This window comes from Phocoena phocoena, chromosome 10 (assembly GCF_963924675.1).
Source record: "Phocoena phocoena chromosome 10, mPhoPho1.1, whole genome shotgun sequence".
Lineage (NCBI taxonomy): Eukaryota > Metazoa > Chordata > Mammalia > Artiodactyla > Phocoenidae > Phocoena > Phocoena phocoena.
The window spans coordinates 51790024-51811578 of record NC_089228.1 but is presented as its reverse complement, the minus strand read 5'-3'; the positions used below and the strand labels follow the sequence as shown (position 1 = coordinate 51811578).

The window sequence follows — 21555 nt, the reverse complement described above, 5'->3', positions numbered from 1 at the left end:
TGGGTAATCAAGGTGGGCAATACATGTTTTTGGCAAACACACAGTAAGACTCACACAATGAGATCAGGTTCCTTAATAGGTCCATCAACTGCTAGAACTACGTCTCAAAATAAATGTGACAAAAAAGTTTTACACAAGTATCACTGGAGAAGAGGCAATACTTATCTGTATAAAAGAACTATCATATATGAGTTTAAAAAGTCTTATTATTCTCCCAGGAATTCCTGATGCATGGGTGGCATGGTGGGTAGGTGTGTGGTAGGATGCAGGCTTCAAAGTAAGCAGGAGGTGGGGCAAAGCACACAAGCTTCTCTCTTAGATGTAGCCTTCTTTATCCTTAGAGTAAGCCATTGTTAAATAATTTCCCCTTTCTCAGGTATGTTTGGGTAGAAAAAAAGTTTGAGAACCACTGTTTTTAAAGTCACATCTAACATTCTAGGATTTCTAAGTAATGGTTCTCTAAGACTTTACCAGTGCCCTTTAGAAATGGCACCTGGCACAGTGCACAGTCCTTGTATACAGCAGATTCTAAACACATTAAATGCTGATTTGCTGACTTAGAAAAAGGAAGGTTTAAATATATTAAGATAGTGACTTTGAAAAAATATTGTCAAAGATTAAGGTAATCAGGTTTTCTATACTCCTTCCCTTATTATTGATCTTAAGATGTCATTTTTCTCACTCAATCCAAATAAGGTCTCTGGGAAGTACTAAGCCAAGTTAATATATAGGAAGTAATATGTTAAAGTTCTGACTCTTGTACATTTTCCCCCTTCTGCTTCCAGTTTAAAAAAAAAGACAGAATGCATCAACTTACATTCTTCATTTCATGATAAATGAATTTTAAGAAGAAGTAACTATAACTTTAAGAAATGTACTGAAAAAAACAAGAATTAACCTATCAGCCATCATGAGTAAATTGTACAGGGGAGAGAGAAAGAGATTTATGGTTACTTTTGCAGTAGCAGGCCCAACTAAATTATGGCAGCACATAACATTCTGGATTCTTGAAGCCACGTGACCTTTTTTCAGTGTGACTGGCTGAAAGGTGACTATAGTAAATCAAAGAATGAACATCAATGTATTTTGTTTTTTTGAATATATTTATTTGCACTATGTGAGATTCAGTTAGTTCCGTGTCTTGACAATTTATAGAGAGGTATGTAAAGTTTTTAAAGGGTTTCACAGAATAGGTGTGTTTACTATACCAAAGGCAAAATAACCATGATACACATATAATCATTTGAAAATTTACATTTTGGTAGAATATTTCACAAGGTTCTATACATGGTCTGTACTCTGCATAACATAAACATGCATTCTTCTTCAGAGAGGAAAAACAATCTAGTCGCTAAGGTGCGTGTAATTCTAAACCTGTTTATGAAACTCAGAAAAAAAAGTCAACAAAATTCCATTTATTTTAAAAAATATTACTCAAATAAAATCACTGTATGCGATTTCCCCCTATTTTATTGCTTCCTTTCTGACATTTACCCACATGATACTCTATGAGAGACGTAAAATTTTATCTGAAAGATCCAGCACTTCTTCAATAAAGAATTTTTATGCATCTCATACTCAAGTTATTCGTGTTTTTCTACAACCTGTTAAGTTTTTAATTCTTAATCCTGTCACCCATCTGAAAGTTACTTTTATTTTCAGCATAAGGTGTAGCTCTAATAGAACGTCTCCTTGCTGTCTTAAAACATCAATTTATGAGTTGAAGAGTGATCTTCCCCTACAGCTTTACGTGTGTGTGCATATGTGTGTATATATAATATATAAAAGCCAAGTACATACTATGTTCATATTATATATTATGGTTTATATATAATACACATATATTATACATAGACTGTTTCTCTAAAAGCCCTATACACAAAAGCCATATATACATATATGCATACAGGTATACATGGCTTTTAGAGAAACAGTCTAGGTATATGTATTATATATATGTATATGTATATAGGGCTTTTAGAGAAACAGTCTGTGATTCTAGTCTCCAGTATGACTTTTTTTTTTTAATAAATTTATTTATTGTTTTTATTTTTGGCCGCGTTGGGTCTTCATTTCTGTGCACGGGCTTTCTCTAGTTGTGTCGAGTGGGGGCTACTCTTCATTGTGGTGCACGGGCTTCTCATTGCGGTGGTTTCTCTTGTTGTGGAGCATGGGCTCTAGGAGCACGGGCTTCAGTAGTTGTGGCTTGTGGGCTCAGTAGTTGTGGCTCGTGGGCTCTAGAGCGCAGGATCAGTAGTTGTGGTGCATGGGCTTACTTGCTCCGCGGCACGTGGGATCTTCCCGGACTAGGGCTCGAACCCATGTCCCCTGCATTGGCAGGCGGATTCTTAACCACTGCGCCACCAGGGAAGCCCCAATAGTATGATGTTTTAATTAAATGCTTTCCACTGTCTTTCTCTTCAGGCCTTCAGCAACTTTATTCTCTCCTTCAACTCACCTATCACCCTTATTTCTTAAGCTAATGGTTTAGACCTCCATCTCTACTGGGCCATAAATCATATGTTTTCAATAGCACTTGAATACCTACCACCAGTACCTAAATCATAACTCTTATCACAGTTTACAGTTTATCATGTATTATAAACAATAATGATAGGAAATTGTAAGTTTTATATTCCTATGAATGCCTAGCACAATGGCTTGGACAAAAAAATAAGTTTAAACAGTATTTATCAATAATATCAAGTAAATTATTCTCTTTCTGCAGGTCAATTTTTAAAATCAAAACAGATGGATCCTTTTTCACAAAGCAGCTCTGAGAAAATAACATTATGTTGAGTATAAGTCAACCCTGGTAAGAAACATAATTGTGATTTTAAGGTAAAATCATATTCAGAAACTTAAAGGAAAATCAATCCAAGGCAATAATGCATATAGAAACATACTCCGTGCAGAATAGAGCAGAAAATACAAGGCTTATAAATGCTCATATGCTTGTTATTTCCCTGACTTTAACCTCTTTTTAATTTAAGAAAACTCACTAAGAAACATCTTTAGTAAAGAATTCAGGGCAGATCTTTTATATTATCTTTTCTTTTATGTTAAATAATTATTTTTAATCAAAAATTGGAATCTACCTAGTTTTCACTTAAATTAACTAGAAAATGTGTGCTAATAACAATGGAGGAAGTTAATCCTGAATCTAAATTTTGTGCACACATTAGAAAACCACATTGCAAAAAGAAAAAACCATTACTGTTTCAGTTAAGAACTGGAGAATAGCACTGACATCAAACTTAAAAAGTTCTGTTTACTGAAATACATAGGCAAAACTGACATTCTGCCCAGAATAACTCTTCAAATGCCTAACTTAAAAAAAAAAAAGGATTGGGAAATCACAAACATAAAATTAGATAAGATTTTATAGAGCGAGTTTGCATAACAGCTTAGGGTTAGCGGCCATACTTGTGTTGCCTTCTAAACATGTATCCCCAGTAAGCTTCTCCAAAAGATAATCTGGTATCGAATAACATTTGAAATCAAATCCATGCATGCTTTATAGGCTTATAAAGGTTAGTAGTTGAATATATAGATGCATACAAACATTATCTGAAACACTGCAGTTTGTAAAGAGAGTTAAGAAAAGAAATAATGCAGATTAAAACAAAACCAAAAAAAACCTTGGAACTCCAAAAAGAGTGAAGCTGGTCCCGAAGTGCTGGCTTGACTGTCTGAAAGTTTATAAAAACAAAATCCACTGATTGAACAGCTTCTTGTGTGACAGAAATACAAATATTAGCATAACTTTATGAATAAAATACTTCAGTTCCTTAAAATGTCATCAAAAGACCTCAAATTTTTACCTTCAAGCTTGGTGTCTGGGTCTGATCAACTGTAAATCTCATTAGAATATTGAACTGAAGATCATTTGGAAAAGATTCTCTGAAATAAGGAAAGAACAAAGCAAAATAAAATAAAGTCAGCAAGTAAGCATTTAGCAAAATTAACAGAAGATTATGTTTAATACCAAACAAAACACAATGTAATTCAGAAAGCATGCATGAAGTAGCACCTGTATGTGGTATATAGTCTATGTGGTAAAGCATACGATAAAAGCTACTCCCAGAAGAATCTGAACGTCTGAATTTATACCCTGTAAGTATAAATTTAACCCCCTGTAGGGGGTTAAAAAGCAACACTATAGCAAAGAATGATCTCTTGCCTCATTTATAGATTTAATCAGAAAAATGTATTCAGTAAAAAGTTCAACATTATCAGAGAAGTTTCCATACCTAGTATCTGAATTCTAAACTCACCTCAACTTAGTAAATGGATATTTGAAATAAGTCACTTCAACAATCTACACAAGAAAGTAGAAATATATCATTGGTTCAAAATCTTCTGAAAAAAGAATGCATAATAAAACATTCTTTTTAAACTTAGAAAACATTTTTATCTTTACACTACACTGAATAAAATCTTCAACTCTACTTTGCAGTTACATCTTAATTAAAATAAAACACTACCTTGAATTACTCAACCAATGTTAATAAAATTTTTTAATAGATTAAATGCAGTGTTTGAACTAAGGATCAACGTTGCATTAAATATACCATGTAAATGGGCAACATCAATAATTTTCAAATGGAACTCATGCAATCTACATAGTTTGAAAAGACTCAGAAATCTGAACTTTTAACAAAGAAATGAAATATTCTTGATTACTACCAGGTAAACTTGACATACATGAAGAAAATCTTACCTTGTAACATCGAGGGCTTTCTGAACTTTTGCTTGAACAGACCCAAGCAAATCAGCACCCATTTTTTTTAGTAGTTGGGTCAGCAGTACAAACAACCAATCTTGAAGATCATCTTTGTGGACTTGTATGAAGTCCACTAAAGTCTCCAAAAACATGCTGAACACCTACAGTGGATAAATGGGGGAGGGAGGAGAAAAAGGAGGAAATATTGACCTCTATGATCAATTCAAAACTGAAATAGAAAGGAATACAGGAATCAGAGGCACAGCGATTGGCAGCCAAGCGGAAAAACAATCTCTCTTGCTTTTCATTGGACTCTGTGATACAAGAGTACATCTGAACTGTTATCCAACTTCTGCTGAAGTTCGACAATTAGCTATTCCATGCAGCATCACTTGGTAAAGAAACTTTGGCTATAATGGCTGGCACACCTAAGGTCGTCAATGATGCCACAGCTTAAACTGCAATCTATTTTATCTGAAATTTAGGGCAAGGAACTACCTATGGTCTCATCAGCCCCCAGCTCTGTGGAAGAGTGGCAGTGAGTTAATCAGAGGTTGACTATGCCGACAGCTACCTTAACACATAAGATGATTTTGATATAACGTGCTAATTGGAGACTTCTTAGTTCTCAAAATGTCAGTGGTCACAAAATTTTTTGGTATAAGACATATTATTTATTAAAACTGCCCCAAAAGTAATTTTAAATGACCTGGGATAACTATAACTGTACCTAAAATAAATAAAATCAGGATACAAATTTACATTTTAATGATTTCTAAAAAGTCCTAGATGGCATGCTATTAGTCTCCATTTCTATTGACGGGTTTTATACTGTTTCCAATATTAATCTATAAGTTTGAAACTTTTTGGAAGATTCAGGAAAAATTTAAGGGAAGGGAAGCTAAAATTCATAAGTGCTTTATCTCATTAAAAATACTTATGGGGGGGGCTTCCCTGGTGGCGCAGTGGTTGAGAGTCCGCCTGCTGATGCAGGGGACACAGGTTTGTGCCCCGGTCCAGCAGGATCCCACATGCCGTGGAGTGGCTGGGCCTGTGAGCCATGGCCGCTGAGCCTGCGTGTCCGGAGCCTGTGCTCCGCAACGGGAAAGGCCACAACAGTGAGAGGCCCGCGTACCACAAGAAACAAAAAACAAAAACTTATGGGGACTTCCCTGGTGGTCCAGTGGTTAAGACTCCACGCTTCTACTGCAGGGGGCAGGGGTTCGATCCCTGGTCGGGGAACTAAGATCCCACATGCCGTGCGGCACAGCCAAAAAATTAAATAAAACAAAACAAAACTAAGGAAAAGTGACAAACGGTAAGGTTATATCTCCTCAATAAATTCAATAACATACAAGAAAATTTATTTCTAGGTAAAGAGGGAAAAGCTCTTAAGACAATGTCAGCCATGTTGTATTATATGAGATAATTTATAATCACAATGGATTATAAAAACTATGGTTTCAAAAGTTAAGCTCAAAGTAACTACACTAATTTGAAAATTAAAGAGTTTTGTTCTCAATATATATTTTATTTCTTGAATTTCCTTTATATAGTTATACATGAACTCCTTTCTTTTCTTATGTTAGAAATGAAGGATTTTTATCTGTCAGAATTATAACTAAGCTTTTCAACATTTGAATCTGAGTTAGAAAAAGTACACTTTAGCTACTTGCTCAAGATACTATCTGTAAAAGCAGAAACTATGACTACTTTGAATTTTCTGTTACCTCTGACCCCCAGGCAGTAAGTACCTGCTTCAACACTGTTCTTATTCACAATGCAGACCATTAACTCCGGTCCTAACCCCACCCACAACCCATGGCCCATAGCTTCACTGAAACTGTCTCTGGCTCCCTCCTCAGGGCTTGAACGCTGCTGAGGAACTTCACTAGACCTGCTCTGCGACAAGTCCATGTGTCTAATCTAGTACTCACTCTTATTGGTACCTGGCAAATCTGTCAATTGATGTCCTGGAGTCAGTCAGTACCTGCCTAGAAAGTCAAATGTTAAATATTCAGGAATATTGTGAGCTGGTTGGTGGCTTGAAATCAGCCATGTGGGAATATTTACACCTCAGAATTTATAACAAACATTACAAATCAGGGCTTCCTGCCCCCTCTCAAACATGGTTTACCAGTACAACACTCTAATTCTTTGGTTCACTTTCACTCTTATTGTTTCAACTCTTGCCTATTTTCCTGAAGAGTCCAACTTTAAGCTTTCTCTATGCCAAAATCCATTTTGAAAATCATAGACATTAGAATGCCCAAGTCAACCCTCCCATTTTATCTGGTTCTCAGGAAACTGAGAACTAGAAAATTAAGTGACTTCCCAAGGTTTCCACAGCTAATCAATGGCTAAGTCACTTGGTTTTTAGTTGTGTTCTATCCGCTCTGTTACTAGACAACTTACCTCATCTACTTTACTGTCATTCATAATAAAATTCTCCACTGACTTTTCCCTCACTTTGATTTCCTCTACAGCTATCCTTCTCATAATCGTTTCTCCAAGGAAGAGCCAATTTTATTCCTCTGTTAAGACTAATCTTGCTTTCTATATTCTTATTCTTTAAAGTATGGTCTCCTCTATCTTTACTCTTTTATTCTCAACCTAAATTCTTTGTTTACAGATGCAGAAGACACTGTCTCAAGAATTTCTCCTTCAATTTCCATCCTATTGCACCCAACAATTATCTTCTAATCGTGATATGTAATAGCTTTTTCATTAGCTTAGCATGCTTAGCCATTCTGTAGCTTGACACTGTTTTTCCTCTTATTATCTCCCTTCCTTCTTTCATTCTTTCTACCAGGCATTTTCCTTTTGCATCCTAAATAAGGAGAGATGTAAGAGCCAGTCTTCATCCTGATTCTCTTTTCACCGAAAGTATGACTTCCTTGACAGGGTCTCTCTATCCTAGCCTACTAGGCCCCAAAATAACCTCTAGAATAGCTCTCACTTTTGGCCTTCCTCAAATCTGTTGATCACAACATCATCATAGGCACCAATTCTTTCTGACCTCAAGTCTGGATTTCTGCAACAGGCCAGAAAGTAAATATCCTAGGCTTTGCAGGCCATATAGTGTGTCACAACTACTCAGCTCTGTCATCGTAGCATGGCCATAGACATTATGCAAACAAGTGAACACAGCTGTGTTCCAATAAAACTTTATTTACAAAACAGACGGCTGGCCAACTCATACTTCTTTCTTATTATCAGATTGAGACATCACTCTTTTGATAGAAACGAAATCCTTTCATGTCCCTTCACTGTCTACAGAATAATATCTCCAAGGCTTAGATGAAGTTCTAACTCTCCAGACTCATGCTGGACCATTTGGCAACATAAACTCTTTGTCCCTGAACACGTCTCACACACACTCTGCATTTTCTACCACACTCCCTAATCCCCCTATTTACACAAAGTGCATGACTTCCTACAAAGCTTACCACTCAAGACCCAGCCAAAAAGCTTCTTGGACCTCTTTAGATAATAGCCACTGATCATCCCTACTTGGAACTTGTAGTGGGGCTAGCTTTATGGTGCTATTTCACTTCTTCTGAATTTATATCATCTTCCCATCTGGAATATATAACATTTGAGAAAAAAAGACTATATATTTTTTAGTCTTGTATCACCAATTAGAACGAAGCCTAAAGTTATCAGAGGCTGAGGACCAAATTAAAAAGTTGTTCAGGGCTTCCCTGGTGGCGCAGTGGCTGAGAGTCCGCCTGCCGATGCAGGGGACGCGGGTTCGTGCCCCGGTCCGGGAGGATCCCACATGCCGCGGAGCGGCTGGGCCCGTGAGCCATGGCCGCTGAGCCTGCATGTCCGGAGCCTGTGCTCTGCAACAGGAGAGGCCAAAACAGTGAGAGGCCCGCGTACCGAAAAAAAAAAAAAAAAAAAGTTGTTCAATGAATGTGCAGGAAAAGTTCCTTAAAGAGTAAGAATTTAAAAAAAAAAAAAAAGAGTAAGAATTTTCTCATAAGTAAATAAACCTTACCCTGCAATTGGTAGCCAACCCTTTTTCTCAATGCAAGGGAAGATATGTAAGACATTCCTTTCATGGTAGCCAAGATTTTCTTTTTCTTTCCTATAGTCTTTCCGACATCTCCCACTTCTCTGGACTCAGGCTAGTCACGCCAGGGAGGCCCTTTCTTCTCATCCTGACATAATCCAAAGTTTATGTTCCTGTCAAGATCTGAATTGCTATTTTCTTAAAAAAGACTTCTCTGAGTCTCTAATCAAAAGTAGAAATTTCTTTTGATTAGATAAAATGTGAGTATAACTGAATAAAAATGTAGACATGTTATTTATGGTACTCTAGATATAGAATTATACTATTTTTTTCAAAATACTTATATCTTATCAATGGTACTTACTAAATGATAAATATATGCATATATATATATCCATCCAAAATATACATTGGAAATTTTGCATAAAATTTCTTACTTGACTGCCCTATCACAGAGAGTTCACTGTTAGATGTTGATATTCTCCCATTTCCTTATCTATGATTAAAGGAGAAAGAGGAAAGTGGACATATTAATATAGCACTAGGGCTAAAAATTTGATTTCAGAACAGAAAGCTGAGAATCACTGCTCCTTAAACAGCCCTGTTTGCTTTTGTGGAATGCCGTTAATAGACTATTAGAAAGCGCATATGTGGAGGTTGGAATTCAATTTAAAAAATTAATTGTGAAACTTGGGAATTACTTTTTTAATAATTCAATGAAACCAACATTCAATGGAATCTATTTATAACTGTAGTTTATTGGAAAATTATAATATTTGAGCTATTACAATTGAGGCAGCCTTTTCTTAACCTCTTATATCTTAGGTGTGCCAGTCATCCAATACAGAACAGAAGAACATAATCAAATTAGATTAATTAGTAGATTAAAAAGCACATCTCCAAACAGAATGACAGTTTGCATAACTGCAAATAGCATTTCGTGGATTGCAAAGGGTCCAACACTGCATGAACTCTTCGGGAGAGAAAACAGAGAAAAAGGGTTAATTTCACAGTCATGCAGTAAAGTTAGGTTTCCAACAAATATTGAACCAACTTACTCTCTATTGAGAGTTCCAACACAGGGGACAGCATGCAAAAGGAAAAAAAGAAAAAAAAGAAAAACACACAAATTAGTCGCCATCAATGCCAAGTACCTGTACGGAATAAAAACACTTAGAAAATAAAAGTGACAAATGTTTTTCAAAGTTTTACGATAAACTCAAAATAGTTTTTAAAACAAGAGTTAAATGAATAGTATGGGATAAGAGTATGTGATTTTCCTATATTTCTCTCTCATCTTCTTGCCAAGGAAATTAAAAAACAAACAAACAAAAACTCCCTTCTTTTCCAGACCCTACTACTGTTGAGGCTCAACTTCTGGAAAAAATCTAAGACTAATAGACACCTGCCAAAATTTCTGTACAGTGCAAACATTTGCTTCTAAAGCACAGTATCTAGAATTTTTCTTTTATCTTTTTTTTTCCTCTTCAGAAGCAATGCATTCACAAGTTAAATTATTTCTGTGAAGGCTTGGAATAATTACTATTGTTTGGAGGTAAAAAGTAACTATACAACAACTTTTAATTTTCCCCAGGTAAGATGTATGTTTTGGCCTCCTGATCCTAAGACTGCAGACACTCTTCAAGAGACCAGATATGTCCTTCTAAGCAGGGCACTCAACTGTGTTGCATTTTAGTAGCCACTGATTGAATTCCTACCCCAGATGTTCAAGACTTCAAGAGGTAGGACTACACAGACCATAAAATGTGAAATCAAACCATGCACTTTAGTGAAGGTGGCTCTTCTCAAGTAGGTCCTTCAGAGTCAAATGTCAGAATCACAGGGGATAGCTTTTGGCATCTGACACTCCTTACATTTGAAGGAAAAAATGGGTCTAGAGCAATCAAAATAAAAATCTGCCCTGAATTCCTTAATTTTTCAAACTTATTTATTTTTTAAAAACTTATATAGTGCTTGGTGTGTTGTAAGGGCTTTACATATATTAACTCATTTAATCATCATCGCAATCTTATTAACTCTATTTTACAGATTAAGAAACCAAGGCACACACTGCTAATAAGTCATGGAGGCAGAATTTGAACCCAAGAAGTCTAGCTCCACTACCCATAGTTGTTATCACTGTGTTGCACTGCCTCTCTTAGAAAAATATTTAGAGGCTTTACAGAGTCATACACTGTGATTGTATGTGTAGTATCTGAAAGTTTAAAAAGTTTATTTATCAAGTTACGGACATAAAATAATTTCAGCTTGTAAACTATTTACCAACCACATTACTCCTGTCCCAGGAAAAAACCCAGCATCTATTTCAACTGTATTCAGAAGTTGAAATAGAAGCTCTTTTCTAGCCCTTCCTTTCTGGGATGTGTATTGGAGCTCACCTGATATTTCAGCTGGACTCAGATGCTTACTCTAACACATATAAGAGAAACATTCTGGGGGTTGGAGGTGATCCTAGATGAAAGGAGATGGGGCTGCTGCTCACACCCTGGTTCTCTAAGTAACCTGTTGGGGACAGCAGGTGGTCTCAATCATGTTGGGGAGAAGTAAGGACAGCTTCCAGTTAACATGGAAGCCAGCTACTATTCAGAAGCTGTTAACACAGCTTTAAGTTGACTTCAACTTAAAAGGACATGGGAGGGCTTCCCTGGTGGCGCAGTGGTTGAGAGTCTGCCTGCCGATGCAGGGGACACGGGTTCGTGCCCCGGTCCGGGAAGATCCCACATGCCGTGGAGCGGCTGGGCCCGTGAGCCATGGCCGCTGAGCCTGCGCATCTGGAGAGGCCACAACAGTGAGAGGCCCGTGTACTGCAAAAAAAAAAAAAAAGGACATGGGAAAACCCACCCAACAAACCTCATGGTATGAGGTGTCTCCTAAACACTACAGCCCATTCTGGGGTCAAGGCTTCAGATGACTTCTGCCCTGTGAGTTTCAGGATAGTTAAGGTTACAGATAAGTGATTCCAATTCAGAGTGGAGAGCTAACCCACACTTGAGGAAGAAAAGAGAAGTCTCTTTGACAGCACGTGGCACATTTGGGGAAATGAACATAGTTTCCAGGATTGAGAGTGAGAGTGAGAAGGGAATGACAAGCAAAAATGATAGGCTTTGTTTGAATATTTTCTTGAGGGTAATGAGTAGTCACTGAAGGGTTTTAAGTTAGTAGAGAAGATTTACCTTTTAGAAAGGTTATTCAAATATGCAGCGTGGAAGAGAATTTAGGGATAGGAGGTGGGGAGGAGGTGCAGCTGGCCAAAGATGATTGTGCCCTGAATTAGCAGTGAGAATGGAAATGTTTAGAAGGTTGAATCAATTAGGACTGAGTAAATTTCTAGAATAATGCCCAAATTCTTCACTTGAGCAATGAGAGGATAGTGGTTTCATCTAATGAGATAAAGCAATGCAGGAGGAAAAGTAGTTTTGAGGTTTAAGATGAGCAAAAGGCATGTAACTAAGTAAGTGCAGGAGAACAATGTGGGCTGGAAGTACCATATGAGAGTCATTAGGATAAAGTGGGTGACTTAAGCTTCAGATAAGGTACAGAAGTGAAAAAGGAGGGCCTAAGGCAATGCTCTAAGCAACAGCAACGTAAGTAAAACAAGCAGAGAGATAAGTATCTGAAAAGAGAGGGTGTCTACTGTGAGGAAGACTGGATCAGGCACAACAGAAAACACCCCTCTTCCACCTCTCCCACATCCCTTTCCTTAAAGTGTCAGAAAAGATACGCTGGATAAACTCACAACAAGGTTGAAAAATAAAAAGGGATGTCAAGCAGCAAACTGAAATTTATGAAAAATTCCTGGGGGCCAAGCAGATGAGACCATGTTAGCAAAAAACAGAGTGCATGTTTATGTGGCTACCAACAGCTTCAAGGTAAGACCTCCAGCCATTTCCATAGAAGAAAAGGTAGAAAGAATGGGCTTATGTGCGGTTAACTTTGCCAGTTTGGAGACAGGAAATGGGAGTTTCTGCTGGATGGCTTCTATCTTCTTGGTAAGCTAAGAGGCCAGGACATATGCTTGGGGCATGAGATGGGTGGAGAGGTGAACAGGGATGGAGTTCTGAGGAAAGACTATATGACACAGTCTCTGTGGAGGACAGAAGAAAAAAACTAGAGGAAGAGGAAAGGCAGCACTGGGCTTTTAGACAAAAATCACAGATCAGAAATGGAGAATGGCACAATATACAGGAATAACAGGGCTGATTTCACCCAGCAGGGGCCAGTACATTGTTTCCCTTCAACAGTCTTAACTTTCAACCAGTGGCATGAGCATGAGCAGAGGTTCTTGAACATATTTCTATTTTAGTGTCAATGACCAGAGTTGCCTGTATAGAACAGGGGTCGGGAAACTATGGTCTCAGAGCTAAAAATGGTTTTACCTTAAAAAAAAATTTTTTTTTAATCAAAAGAAAAGGCTATTTCGTGACAAAATTTTATGAAAATAAAAATTTCAATGTTCATAAGTAAAGTTTTATGGCAACCCAGCCACGGCCATTTGTTTAGATATTGTCTATAGGTACCTTTGTGCTATAATGGCAGAGTTCAGTAGTTGTGACAGAGATCATTATGGCCCACAAAGCTACAAATATTTACTACCTGGCCCTTTATAGGGAAAAACAAACAAACAAAAAAGGCCAACACTTGATAGAGAACAAAATTTTACTTGGAAAGAAAAGAAAGCATCAAAAACAGCTGCTTGATCCAATGATTGGACTGTTAGTACTTTATAAAATTAAAAAGGGGGGGATATCTACTATTTTAGTAATATAAGGATATGATGCAAAAGCTCAAATCAAACCCTGATATTTTTAACTCAGCACAGTATGGTGATATATCCAGTTTATTCTTTTTTTTTTTTTTTTTTTTTTGCGTTACGCGGGCCTCTCACTGCTGTGGCCTCTCCCGCTGCAGAGCACAGGCTCCGGATGCTTAGGCTCGGTGGCCATGGCTCACGGGCCCAGCCGCTCCGCGGCATGTGGGATTCTCCTGGACCGGGGCACGAACCCGTGTCCCCTGCATCGGCAGGTGGACTCTCAACCACTGCGCCACCAGGGAAGCCCCTATCCAGTTTATTCTTAATGAATTACATTACTGGTAGAGTCCCTGATGGACAATCACCAAACAAAAGCTGGACAAAAACGAATTAAAAATAATCTTCCCTTTACATGTGTATTCACTGAATTAACCAAAAAAACAAAAACAAACAAACAAAGCCAATGGATCAATAAGAATTGTATGTTCTTATAAAATCCCACAGAAAAAAAAAAGTCTCCTTCCTGAAAACTCTCGGAAGGATTGTCGCTGGTTCTCTGCATCTACTAAGGGAGGCCAAACATCTGTGCTTTCACCAACATCAAACTTGGTTTTCCTACTTGATCTTCAAGAGATTTTTTTTTTAATTTTGACATTCACTTTATTTAAAAAATTTTTTCTTCAAGAGACTTTTTAAAAAAGTGTTTCTCTTTATTACTGTGCAAATCCTAGGATCCAACTAAATTGCATTATTGTCCTAACAAAAAATTAAAAACTGTGACTTCAAGAAATAATCTAACCTTACACTCTCATACCTTCCAGCAGAGATGAATTATATCACTTTTGAAGATGTTTTAAACCTCTATTTTTAAAAGTTGTAGAGATTATTAACTAAAACACCATTTAATAAAACAGGTCCACCCAGATCATAATTGTCTTGTCCTTTGGCTCATACTGCTAACAAAAAATGTCAACAGCTAATTTGTTCAGGATTTTCAGAAATTTTTCCATTAAAGCAATTCCTACAGCTGTAATTAGTGGTAGCAATATCAGTATAAAATGGTATGGTTATCTACATGCTCAGTTTGAAAGTTATAAACTTAGTGTACTTTAATCTTTGTCTTTAATGGGATCTTGCATTCTTGGATAAAATAAATATACCTTCTGATAAAAGGATAATCTTTAGAAGTTAAAGTACAAGCAATTTATAATTCTTAGCTGGATTTCAGTTTATGTATAGAGTAGGATTTTAGTATCTTTAAGTAGTGTCACAAGTAACGAAAATATTGAAAACAGAAAAAAAAATGAGGAGGAAATGACATGTGCAACAATAAAATGAAGACAATTAAAAAAACAATAAAGTGAAATTTGTTAATATCTTTCTTATGATTTCCCTTCCACATCTCCCTCTCACTTAGGTTAGAAATTCTCATGTAGACACCTGGTGTCCTAAAGGAAGATACTGAATAATGTTTTACCATTGTCAAACACACTGCTGAAAACAGAATAAATGAGTCCATTTTACAACAAAATTTTACATTTTAAAGCAAAATTTCACAGTATACATGCAGACTATGCATAAGTACTTAAATACATTTTAATCCACATTAAAAACTAAACAAAGTTCTGATGATTTTTATGAACTATTTCAATATATGAAATGCTTCTTTTATATTACTAACAAACTATGGGTGAAGCCATATTTTGTGCTTTTTGTTATTTAATGGCAATTCTTTTCTACAAAATTGCTCTTTTAAGACTATATTTATGTTAATAGAGAAGGAAACTGAATAAAAAGTTGGCAAATTTTTTCAACTTACCCCAATTATTTCCTTTACAAATAGTAAAATGTTTTTAGAAATACAAATACTCACCCTAAGTGTATAAGAGTTTTGCATGTTACTATATATTCTTCAGTTTATAGTCTTAGATAATCTCTCTTTGGAGAAGCTTAAACAGTTACTAGAGAGCAATTTCTAAATTAAGTATGATATCAAATACTCAATTTCAATTATGTTTGAAAAGATCACTGCCATTTTAGAGCAATAACAAAGCAAAAATGGCTTATAGTTTTTTGTTATTATTCACTTCTTTTTTGGGGCAATACAATAATGACACCTTATAGGAGTAATCTTAAATACTAAAACATACCTTGCCGTGAGGATCAGCAAACATTCTTGTGAAAATTTCACATAATCTTTTCAGTTCAACTCGACTGTTAAAATAATAAAGTGGAATTAATATCTTGCTGTAGGAAGAAGTCATTTAAAAGTGACCTTAGGGCTTCCCTGGTGGCGCAGTGGTTGAGAGTCCGCCTGCCGATGCAGGGGACGTGGGTTCGTGTCCCGGTCCGGGAAGATCCCACAGGCTGCAGAGCGGCTGGCCCCGTGAGCCATGGCCGCTGAGCCTGCGCGTCCGGAGCCTGTGCTCCGCAGCGGAAGAGGCCACAGCAGTGAGAGGCCCGCGTACCGCAAAAAAAAAAAAAAAAAAAAAAAAAAAGTGACCTTACAGGGACTTCCCTGGTGGCGCAGTGGTTAAGAATCCCCCTGCCAATGCAGGGGAAACAGGTTTGAGCCCTGGTCTGGGAAGATCCCACATGTCGCAGAGCAACTAAGCCTGTGCACCACAACTACTGAGCCTGCGCTCTAGAGTCTGAGAGCCACAACTACTGAAGCCCGCTCGCCTAGAGCCCGTGCTCTGCAACAAGAGAAGCCACTCCAGTGAGAAGCCCGCACACTACAATGAAGGGTAGCCCCCACTCGCCACAACTAGAGAAAGTGGTGTGCAGCAACGAAGACCGAACACAGCCTTAAAAAAAAAAAAAAGTGACCTTACATATAACTGGGCTTCTTAAAAAAAAAAAAAGCTAAAAAAAATCATCCCTCCTAAATGAGAAATTAGTGGGATTTACTAGTCAGGGCTAAATACAAATTTATCAAATGCAACAATAATTCTATAGTAACAGACACTATTTTAAAGGTTGAAAGTTATACGAAAAGAAATACAACTGTACTTCATTAATGTAAGCACAACAGAGGAAAGTATACAGATGACATTCCCAGCACATGAATCTTATCCTTTTAAATGCTATGATGCTTTCTTAAATTTTGCCACCTGAGGGCTAAAATCTTTCTAAACTATGACTATTTCCTTGCCATTTAAAATGATATACTGAACCTAATACTAATCTAATCTTGATGGGGTTGGGAACAACAGTATGATGATTTATTGTAGTGATTCACCAACTGTGACATGAAAGCATTAAAATATATTAGGAAGTATACAGATAAACACTTATTTTAAATTATATAGTTCTAATACTTCCTAAAATAAACAGCTAGTAAATCAAACTCTGAGTGTGGTGGAAAATAGCGGGCCACTTCCTGACTTGATACCTGAAATCAAACTTACGAATTTTCTAAAACTATGTTCTTAAAGGGATAGACCATAGAGATTTAAAACATTACATAGATAAAAAAACAATAAAGAGGGGCTTCCCTGGTGGCGCAGTGGTTAAGAATCCGCCTGCCAATGCAGGGGACACGGGTTCAAGCCCTGGCCCGGGAAGATCCCACATTTCGCAGAGCAACGAAGCCCGTGAGCCACAACTACTGAGCCTGCGTGCCACAACTACTGAAGCCTGCCCACCTAGAGCCCGTGCTCCATGACAAGAGAAGCTACCGTGATGAGAAGCCCGCGCACCGCAAAAAAGAGTAGCCCCCTCTTGCCACAACTAGGGAAAGTCCACACACAGCAACGAAGACCCAACGCAGATGAAAATAAAATAAATAAAATACATTAAAAAAAATAAAGAATTTAGAGAGGAAAAGCAAGCAAAAGCCATTAGGAAAGGAAACCGAATCAAACCCAACTAAAAACCAATATAAACTTTTTTTTTTAACTTTATTTATTTTTTGGCCACACCACACAGTATGGGGGATCTTAGTCCCCCGACCAGGGATCAAACCCACACCCACTGCAGTGCAAGCGTGGAGTCTTAACCACTGGACCACCAGGAAAGTCCCTAAATTTCTGTTCTTAGAGAAATTCACTCCAAATCCATTTCATATTATACCAAGATTCAAATATTACACAAACATCAAGAATATACCTTCATTTCCAAGTGAGCATAAATATTCTTTCATCTCACTGAAAAACTTATCAGGAATGAATTTTAATAATGAGTCAGCTTTAATATTATGCATATTTTATTATTTTCATTAAAAAAATTAATAGCATTTTTCATTTAACATCTATTTGTGAATAAAAAGTTTCCTTTTAGAAAGTTTCTTTAAATAGAGCAAGTTAATTAAAACTTTTAAAAGTAACAATAGTATAGATGGTCCTAAAGGATTACGGCTTGGGAAAATATTTTGATGCCACCTTCTGAATTCAGGACACGTATGAGCCCATACCAGTATCTTTAAAGTGTTATGAAAAAGTCAAGTCAAGTCAATTGTCCTGTCCTAACCAGACAGGACAATTATTTTAAAGACAATATAACTCACCTTAGCGTTCTCTGATTTTTTAGTAAGTTCTGCAGACCCAGGAGGCCCTCTTTCCTTTCTGACCAGTTGGAGCTAGCACATCTGTTGAGGACTTCTGCCACATCTTCTGTCTGCCTCATGTATGTAGGAATACTACCATTCCGAGAGCTATAGGAGCGTTCTGAACAAGCACTGGATGCATCGCTGTTGGCATCATCATCTGAATGCATCCCATATGATTCATATCTTCTTCGAGCAGGTTTTTTCTGTTACACATAAAGACTCTCATTAGTGGTAGCTAAAATAATATGCTGGTATTTCACAAATTTCTACTGACCATAAAAAGACTGGTTTTTGTTTAAAAATCAATGTAAAGCATGCTGCTAATCATTGTAATAATAAAATGTTGATATTTAGTTTTTCTTCAAAAAACATGTTTTAGGAGTTAGTAGATGAAATATTCTTTAACTATGGCGAGTGATAAAAGCAGAATAAGACTACTGTATGGAAGTCAGATATGTAAAGTGGGGAGCACTAAAAACATGGGGTTCTCCCTTTTCTTTTCTCTGGAAAACCAAAAAGAACTATAAGAGTATAAACGAATGGACTCTGTACTAAAATTCTGAGTTGTTAAGAAGAAATTACTACCTTTTTAAAGGATGAGAATGGATCAGAAAAACATTTTTCCCCATGTAAAGTTCTATTTTTTTCTGTCTCTCAACCTTCTCTTTCCTCTATTCTCCTTTCACTTCTACTATCACTTGTCTTGCCACTCTTTCTTCTCTTGTACGCAACCCTGACATTTCCTAGAGAAGTAAAATACAGAGAATGATGAGAGCCTCTTTTGCTTACTCTTACTTTTAGGAGGCAAGCTCCTGGAGGGTCCTCCATGTTCTTCCCAATGTGTCTATACTGTCTATTTCAATATTTATGAGAAAGCATATTTAGATTCCTTTGATTTCTTTACATCTGAAGCTTATTATTTAATAAATGTAACTGCTAATTTTACTTTGAATATTAAAAGTGAAATGAGACAGAATAAATAGCTTATTTGAGATTTCTTTGGAAGAATTAGAAATAAATCTTTATGTAACCTGATATTTGAATTTAGGCTGGTGAGCAGTGAAGATATTTCTAAGAAACATTTAAGCACAATAATTTTACACAGCTCCAGGTGACTTAAATTCTCCAAGTTTAAAATCTAAAAGAAATATAATCTGAACTCAATTAAAAATAGTCTAGTTTAAAAATAGACATTCCCATCACTAAATTGATTTTAGAGGCACCAACTTAATTTAGAATGGCAAAAATGTGGTATTTCCTGTGTTGGTCTTCAAGACCAGTTTTGTTATAGACATCAGTGTCGATGACATCATCGCATTTGTATACAGTAATCAGGCTTAAAGGATGAGAACCCCCATAGGACACTCTGTTTAAGCACTATCTCCCTGCTGATAATCATATAATCATATATACAGAAAAATGATGTATATCTAAGGATTTTATTACTTCCATTTGAATTTTTTATAGAAGACTATCATCTGTTAAACTGATGAAGGAAAGAAAAAAAAGTTATGGTATCATAAGATGTCAGAAAACAGCAATGTCTATACCTTAGTCCGTATGTCTCCTAAGAGCTGAGAGCAGATTTTTAAAGAGAAAAATTGAAAATAATGAAAAACATTTTGCTAAACAGCACAGTGAAGTAGGCATAAACAATGCCCATAATTAGAAACATTAACTTTTAAAATATATAGATACATAAGAACTGCTTATTAGGAGAATATATCTTTAACTTGTCAATATCCTTTAGTCCAAAGAAAAAAATCTAAGCTACAGAAATACTCCCATAACCAGTTTTCCAAAGAAACTCAAGTCTTCTTCCTATTTGGATCCTTTTGTTGTTTCCAAAGTTAATTTTATTTCTATGATTTTCCCTAGGTCCAATTAGACTTAATAGTTGGATAGTCTTTTCCTAAAAACTGATAGTTATAACTGGAATATCTATGTTATGCAAATAATGGAAGTATTCACAGTCAAATGATTGGGATTCAGCTTTTAGCCCTGGTGGCTAAATATTCCTCATATAAATCAAATACAACATCTTATAACAAGTAATAGTTCAAGAATAATCCATTCAATTCATAAAATTTATGCGAGCAGAATTTAACTAGTAAATCATCCATTTACAAGAAACTAAAAAACATAATTTGAGAAATACACTGATGAGGAATAGTAAATTTAAAACGTATGACTAATTTAATATCACCAGAAGAAGATGTGATCAATATGTCCCAAGCTCAAGAGAACAAAGTTCCTACTTAGTTGTACTGATTAGAAAAATCAGATGGCTAAGGTAAAGAGAAAAATTCAGCATATACAGACTGTTAGAACAGAACTGCACGTGATTACATTTAATATATTATAGCTATGATCAATGAATATTTTTAAAAACTTGTTTTTCAAATATATGTGGCAAATATTGTATCAACACTGGTTAAGAGGTGATATGTGGTTTTAAAAGGCATAATGTATTTTTAAATTTCAAAACAAAGATGACACCTTTATAAGTTCTGTGTAAAAACCTGAGTAAATGCTTACTTCTCAAATATAGGATTAATATCATAACTTGAAAGAGAAATTATCATGTTGAATTGACTTGGGAAAAAGGAAAAAGCAATTTTAATCACTGTTTCTAATACTTCCTTCATAATTTTAAGTGAGAAAAACTACAGTGACATCTGAACAGCACTCTTCTGACAAACCATCATAGATGTACGGATTATGTTTTTAAGCCTCACTGTTTAATGTGTCAGGTATAAAGAGCCAGAAAGATATCTTAAATATAATTTGTTTTGAAGGTGTACTTTCTCTCAGCTCAGAAAATACAAATAAATAAAGACTAAACAAAACTGTACCCCAAACTAAAACAATCCCTAAATACCCAAGGTTAAGCTAAACTTGAAATTACATACTTGTAGTGTACATATTTATATACTAATCTATCTGCCTTTATTCTCACTGTATTACAGTACATAAAAAACATCACCATATCAACAATATCAATATTTATATTCCTGACATCCCATCAATTACTATGGGCCCTGGCTTAAAAATTTGGCAATTAATAAAGATCAAGAATTAATTATACTGTTTTGTTTTTTACATTGCCCACATTTGATCTTCCTAGATTTAATACCAAGAATTTTCCCATCTCCTTTCCCACACTTGTGGATTGGCTCACTCATACATTAGTTTCATAGCTGGAACATCTGTAAAGATAAGGAAATGGAGGAAAGTACCAAGGCATCGGCTACTGCCTCCTCCACGTCGGAACCTGTGTTCAGGACTCGCATGGCACTGACAGAGGATGACAGTCGGCTTGATTGGCTGATCCCATACCCTGGACCTAATTCATCAGAAGAAGGAAAATAGCTTTGAGAGAGCCATAAATGTAACAGGGTCACGTTGGAAACTTTAAGATCCTTAAGAGGAGGAAAAAAAAACCAATGGGGCAAAGCATTTTAAAAGCAATACTGTATTCTCTGGGTACA

General features: G+C 36.3%; 1 protein-coding gene across 32 annotated transcripts in view; it reads right to left on the bottom strand.

Annotated features, from left to right (window-relative positions):
* Positions 1–21555, bottom strand: part of CLASP2 (cytoplasmic linker associated protein 2) — a 178656-nt gene that overhangs the window by 31287 nt on the left and 125814 nt on the right. For 12 of the 32 annotated variants that reach the window (XM_065885763.1, XM_065885771.1, XM_065885764.1 and 9 more), the window contains 6 exons: positions 21304–21410; positions 19615–19638; positions 18023–18267; positions 15666–15729; positions 4724–4887; positions 3825–3903 (listed from right to left, as the gene is read on the bottom strand). In XM_065885763.1, coding sequence (XP_065741835.1) covers positions 3825–3903; positions 4724–4887; positions 15666–15729; positions 18023–18267; positions 19615–19638; positions 21304–21410 — 683 coding nt within the window. Of the gene's footprint in view, positions 1–3641; positions 3693–3824; positions 3904–4723; positions 4888–9802; positions 9806–15665; positions 15730–18022; positions 18268–19614; positions 19639–21303; positions 21411–21555 lie in introns of all 32 variants that reach the window. The other 20 variants (XM_065885776.1, XM_065885780.1, XM_065885772.1 and 17 more) reach the window with 5 other exon arrangements.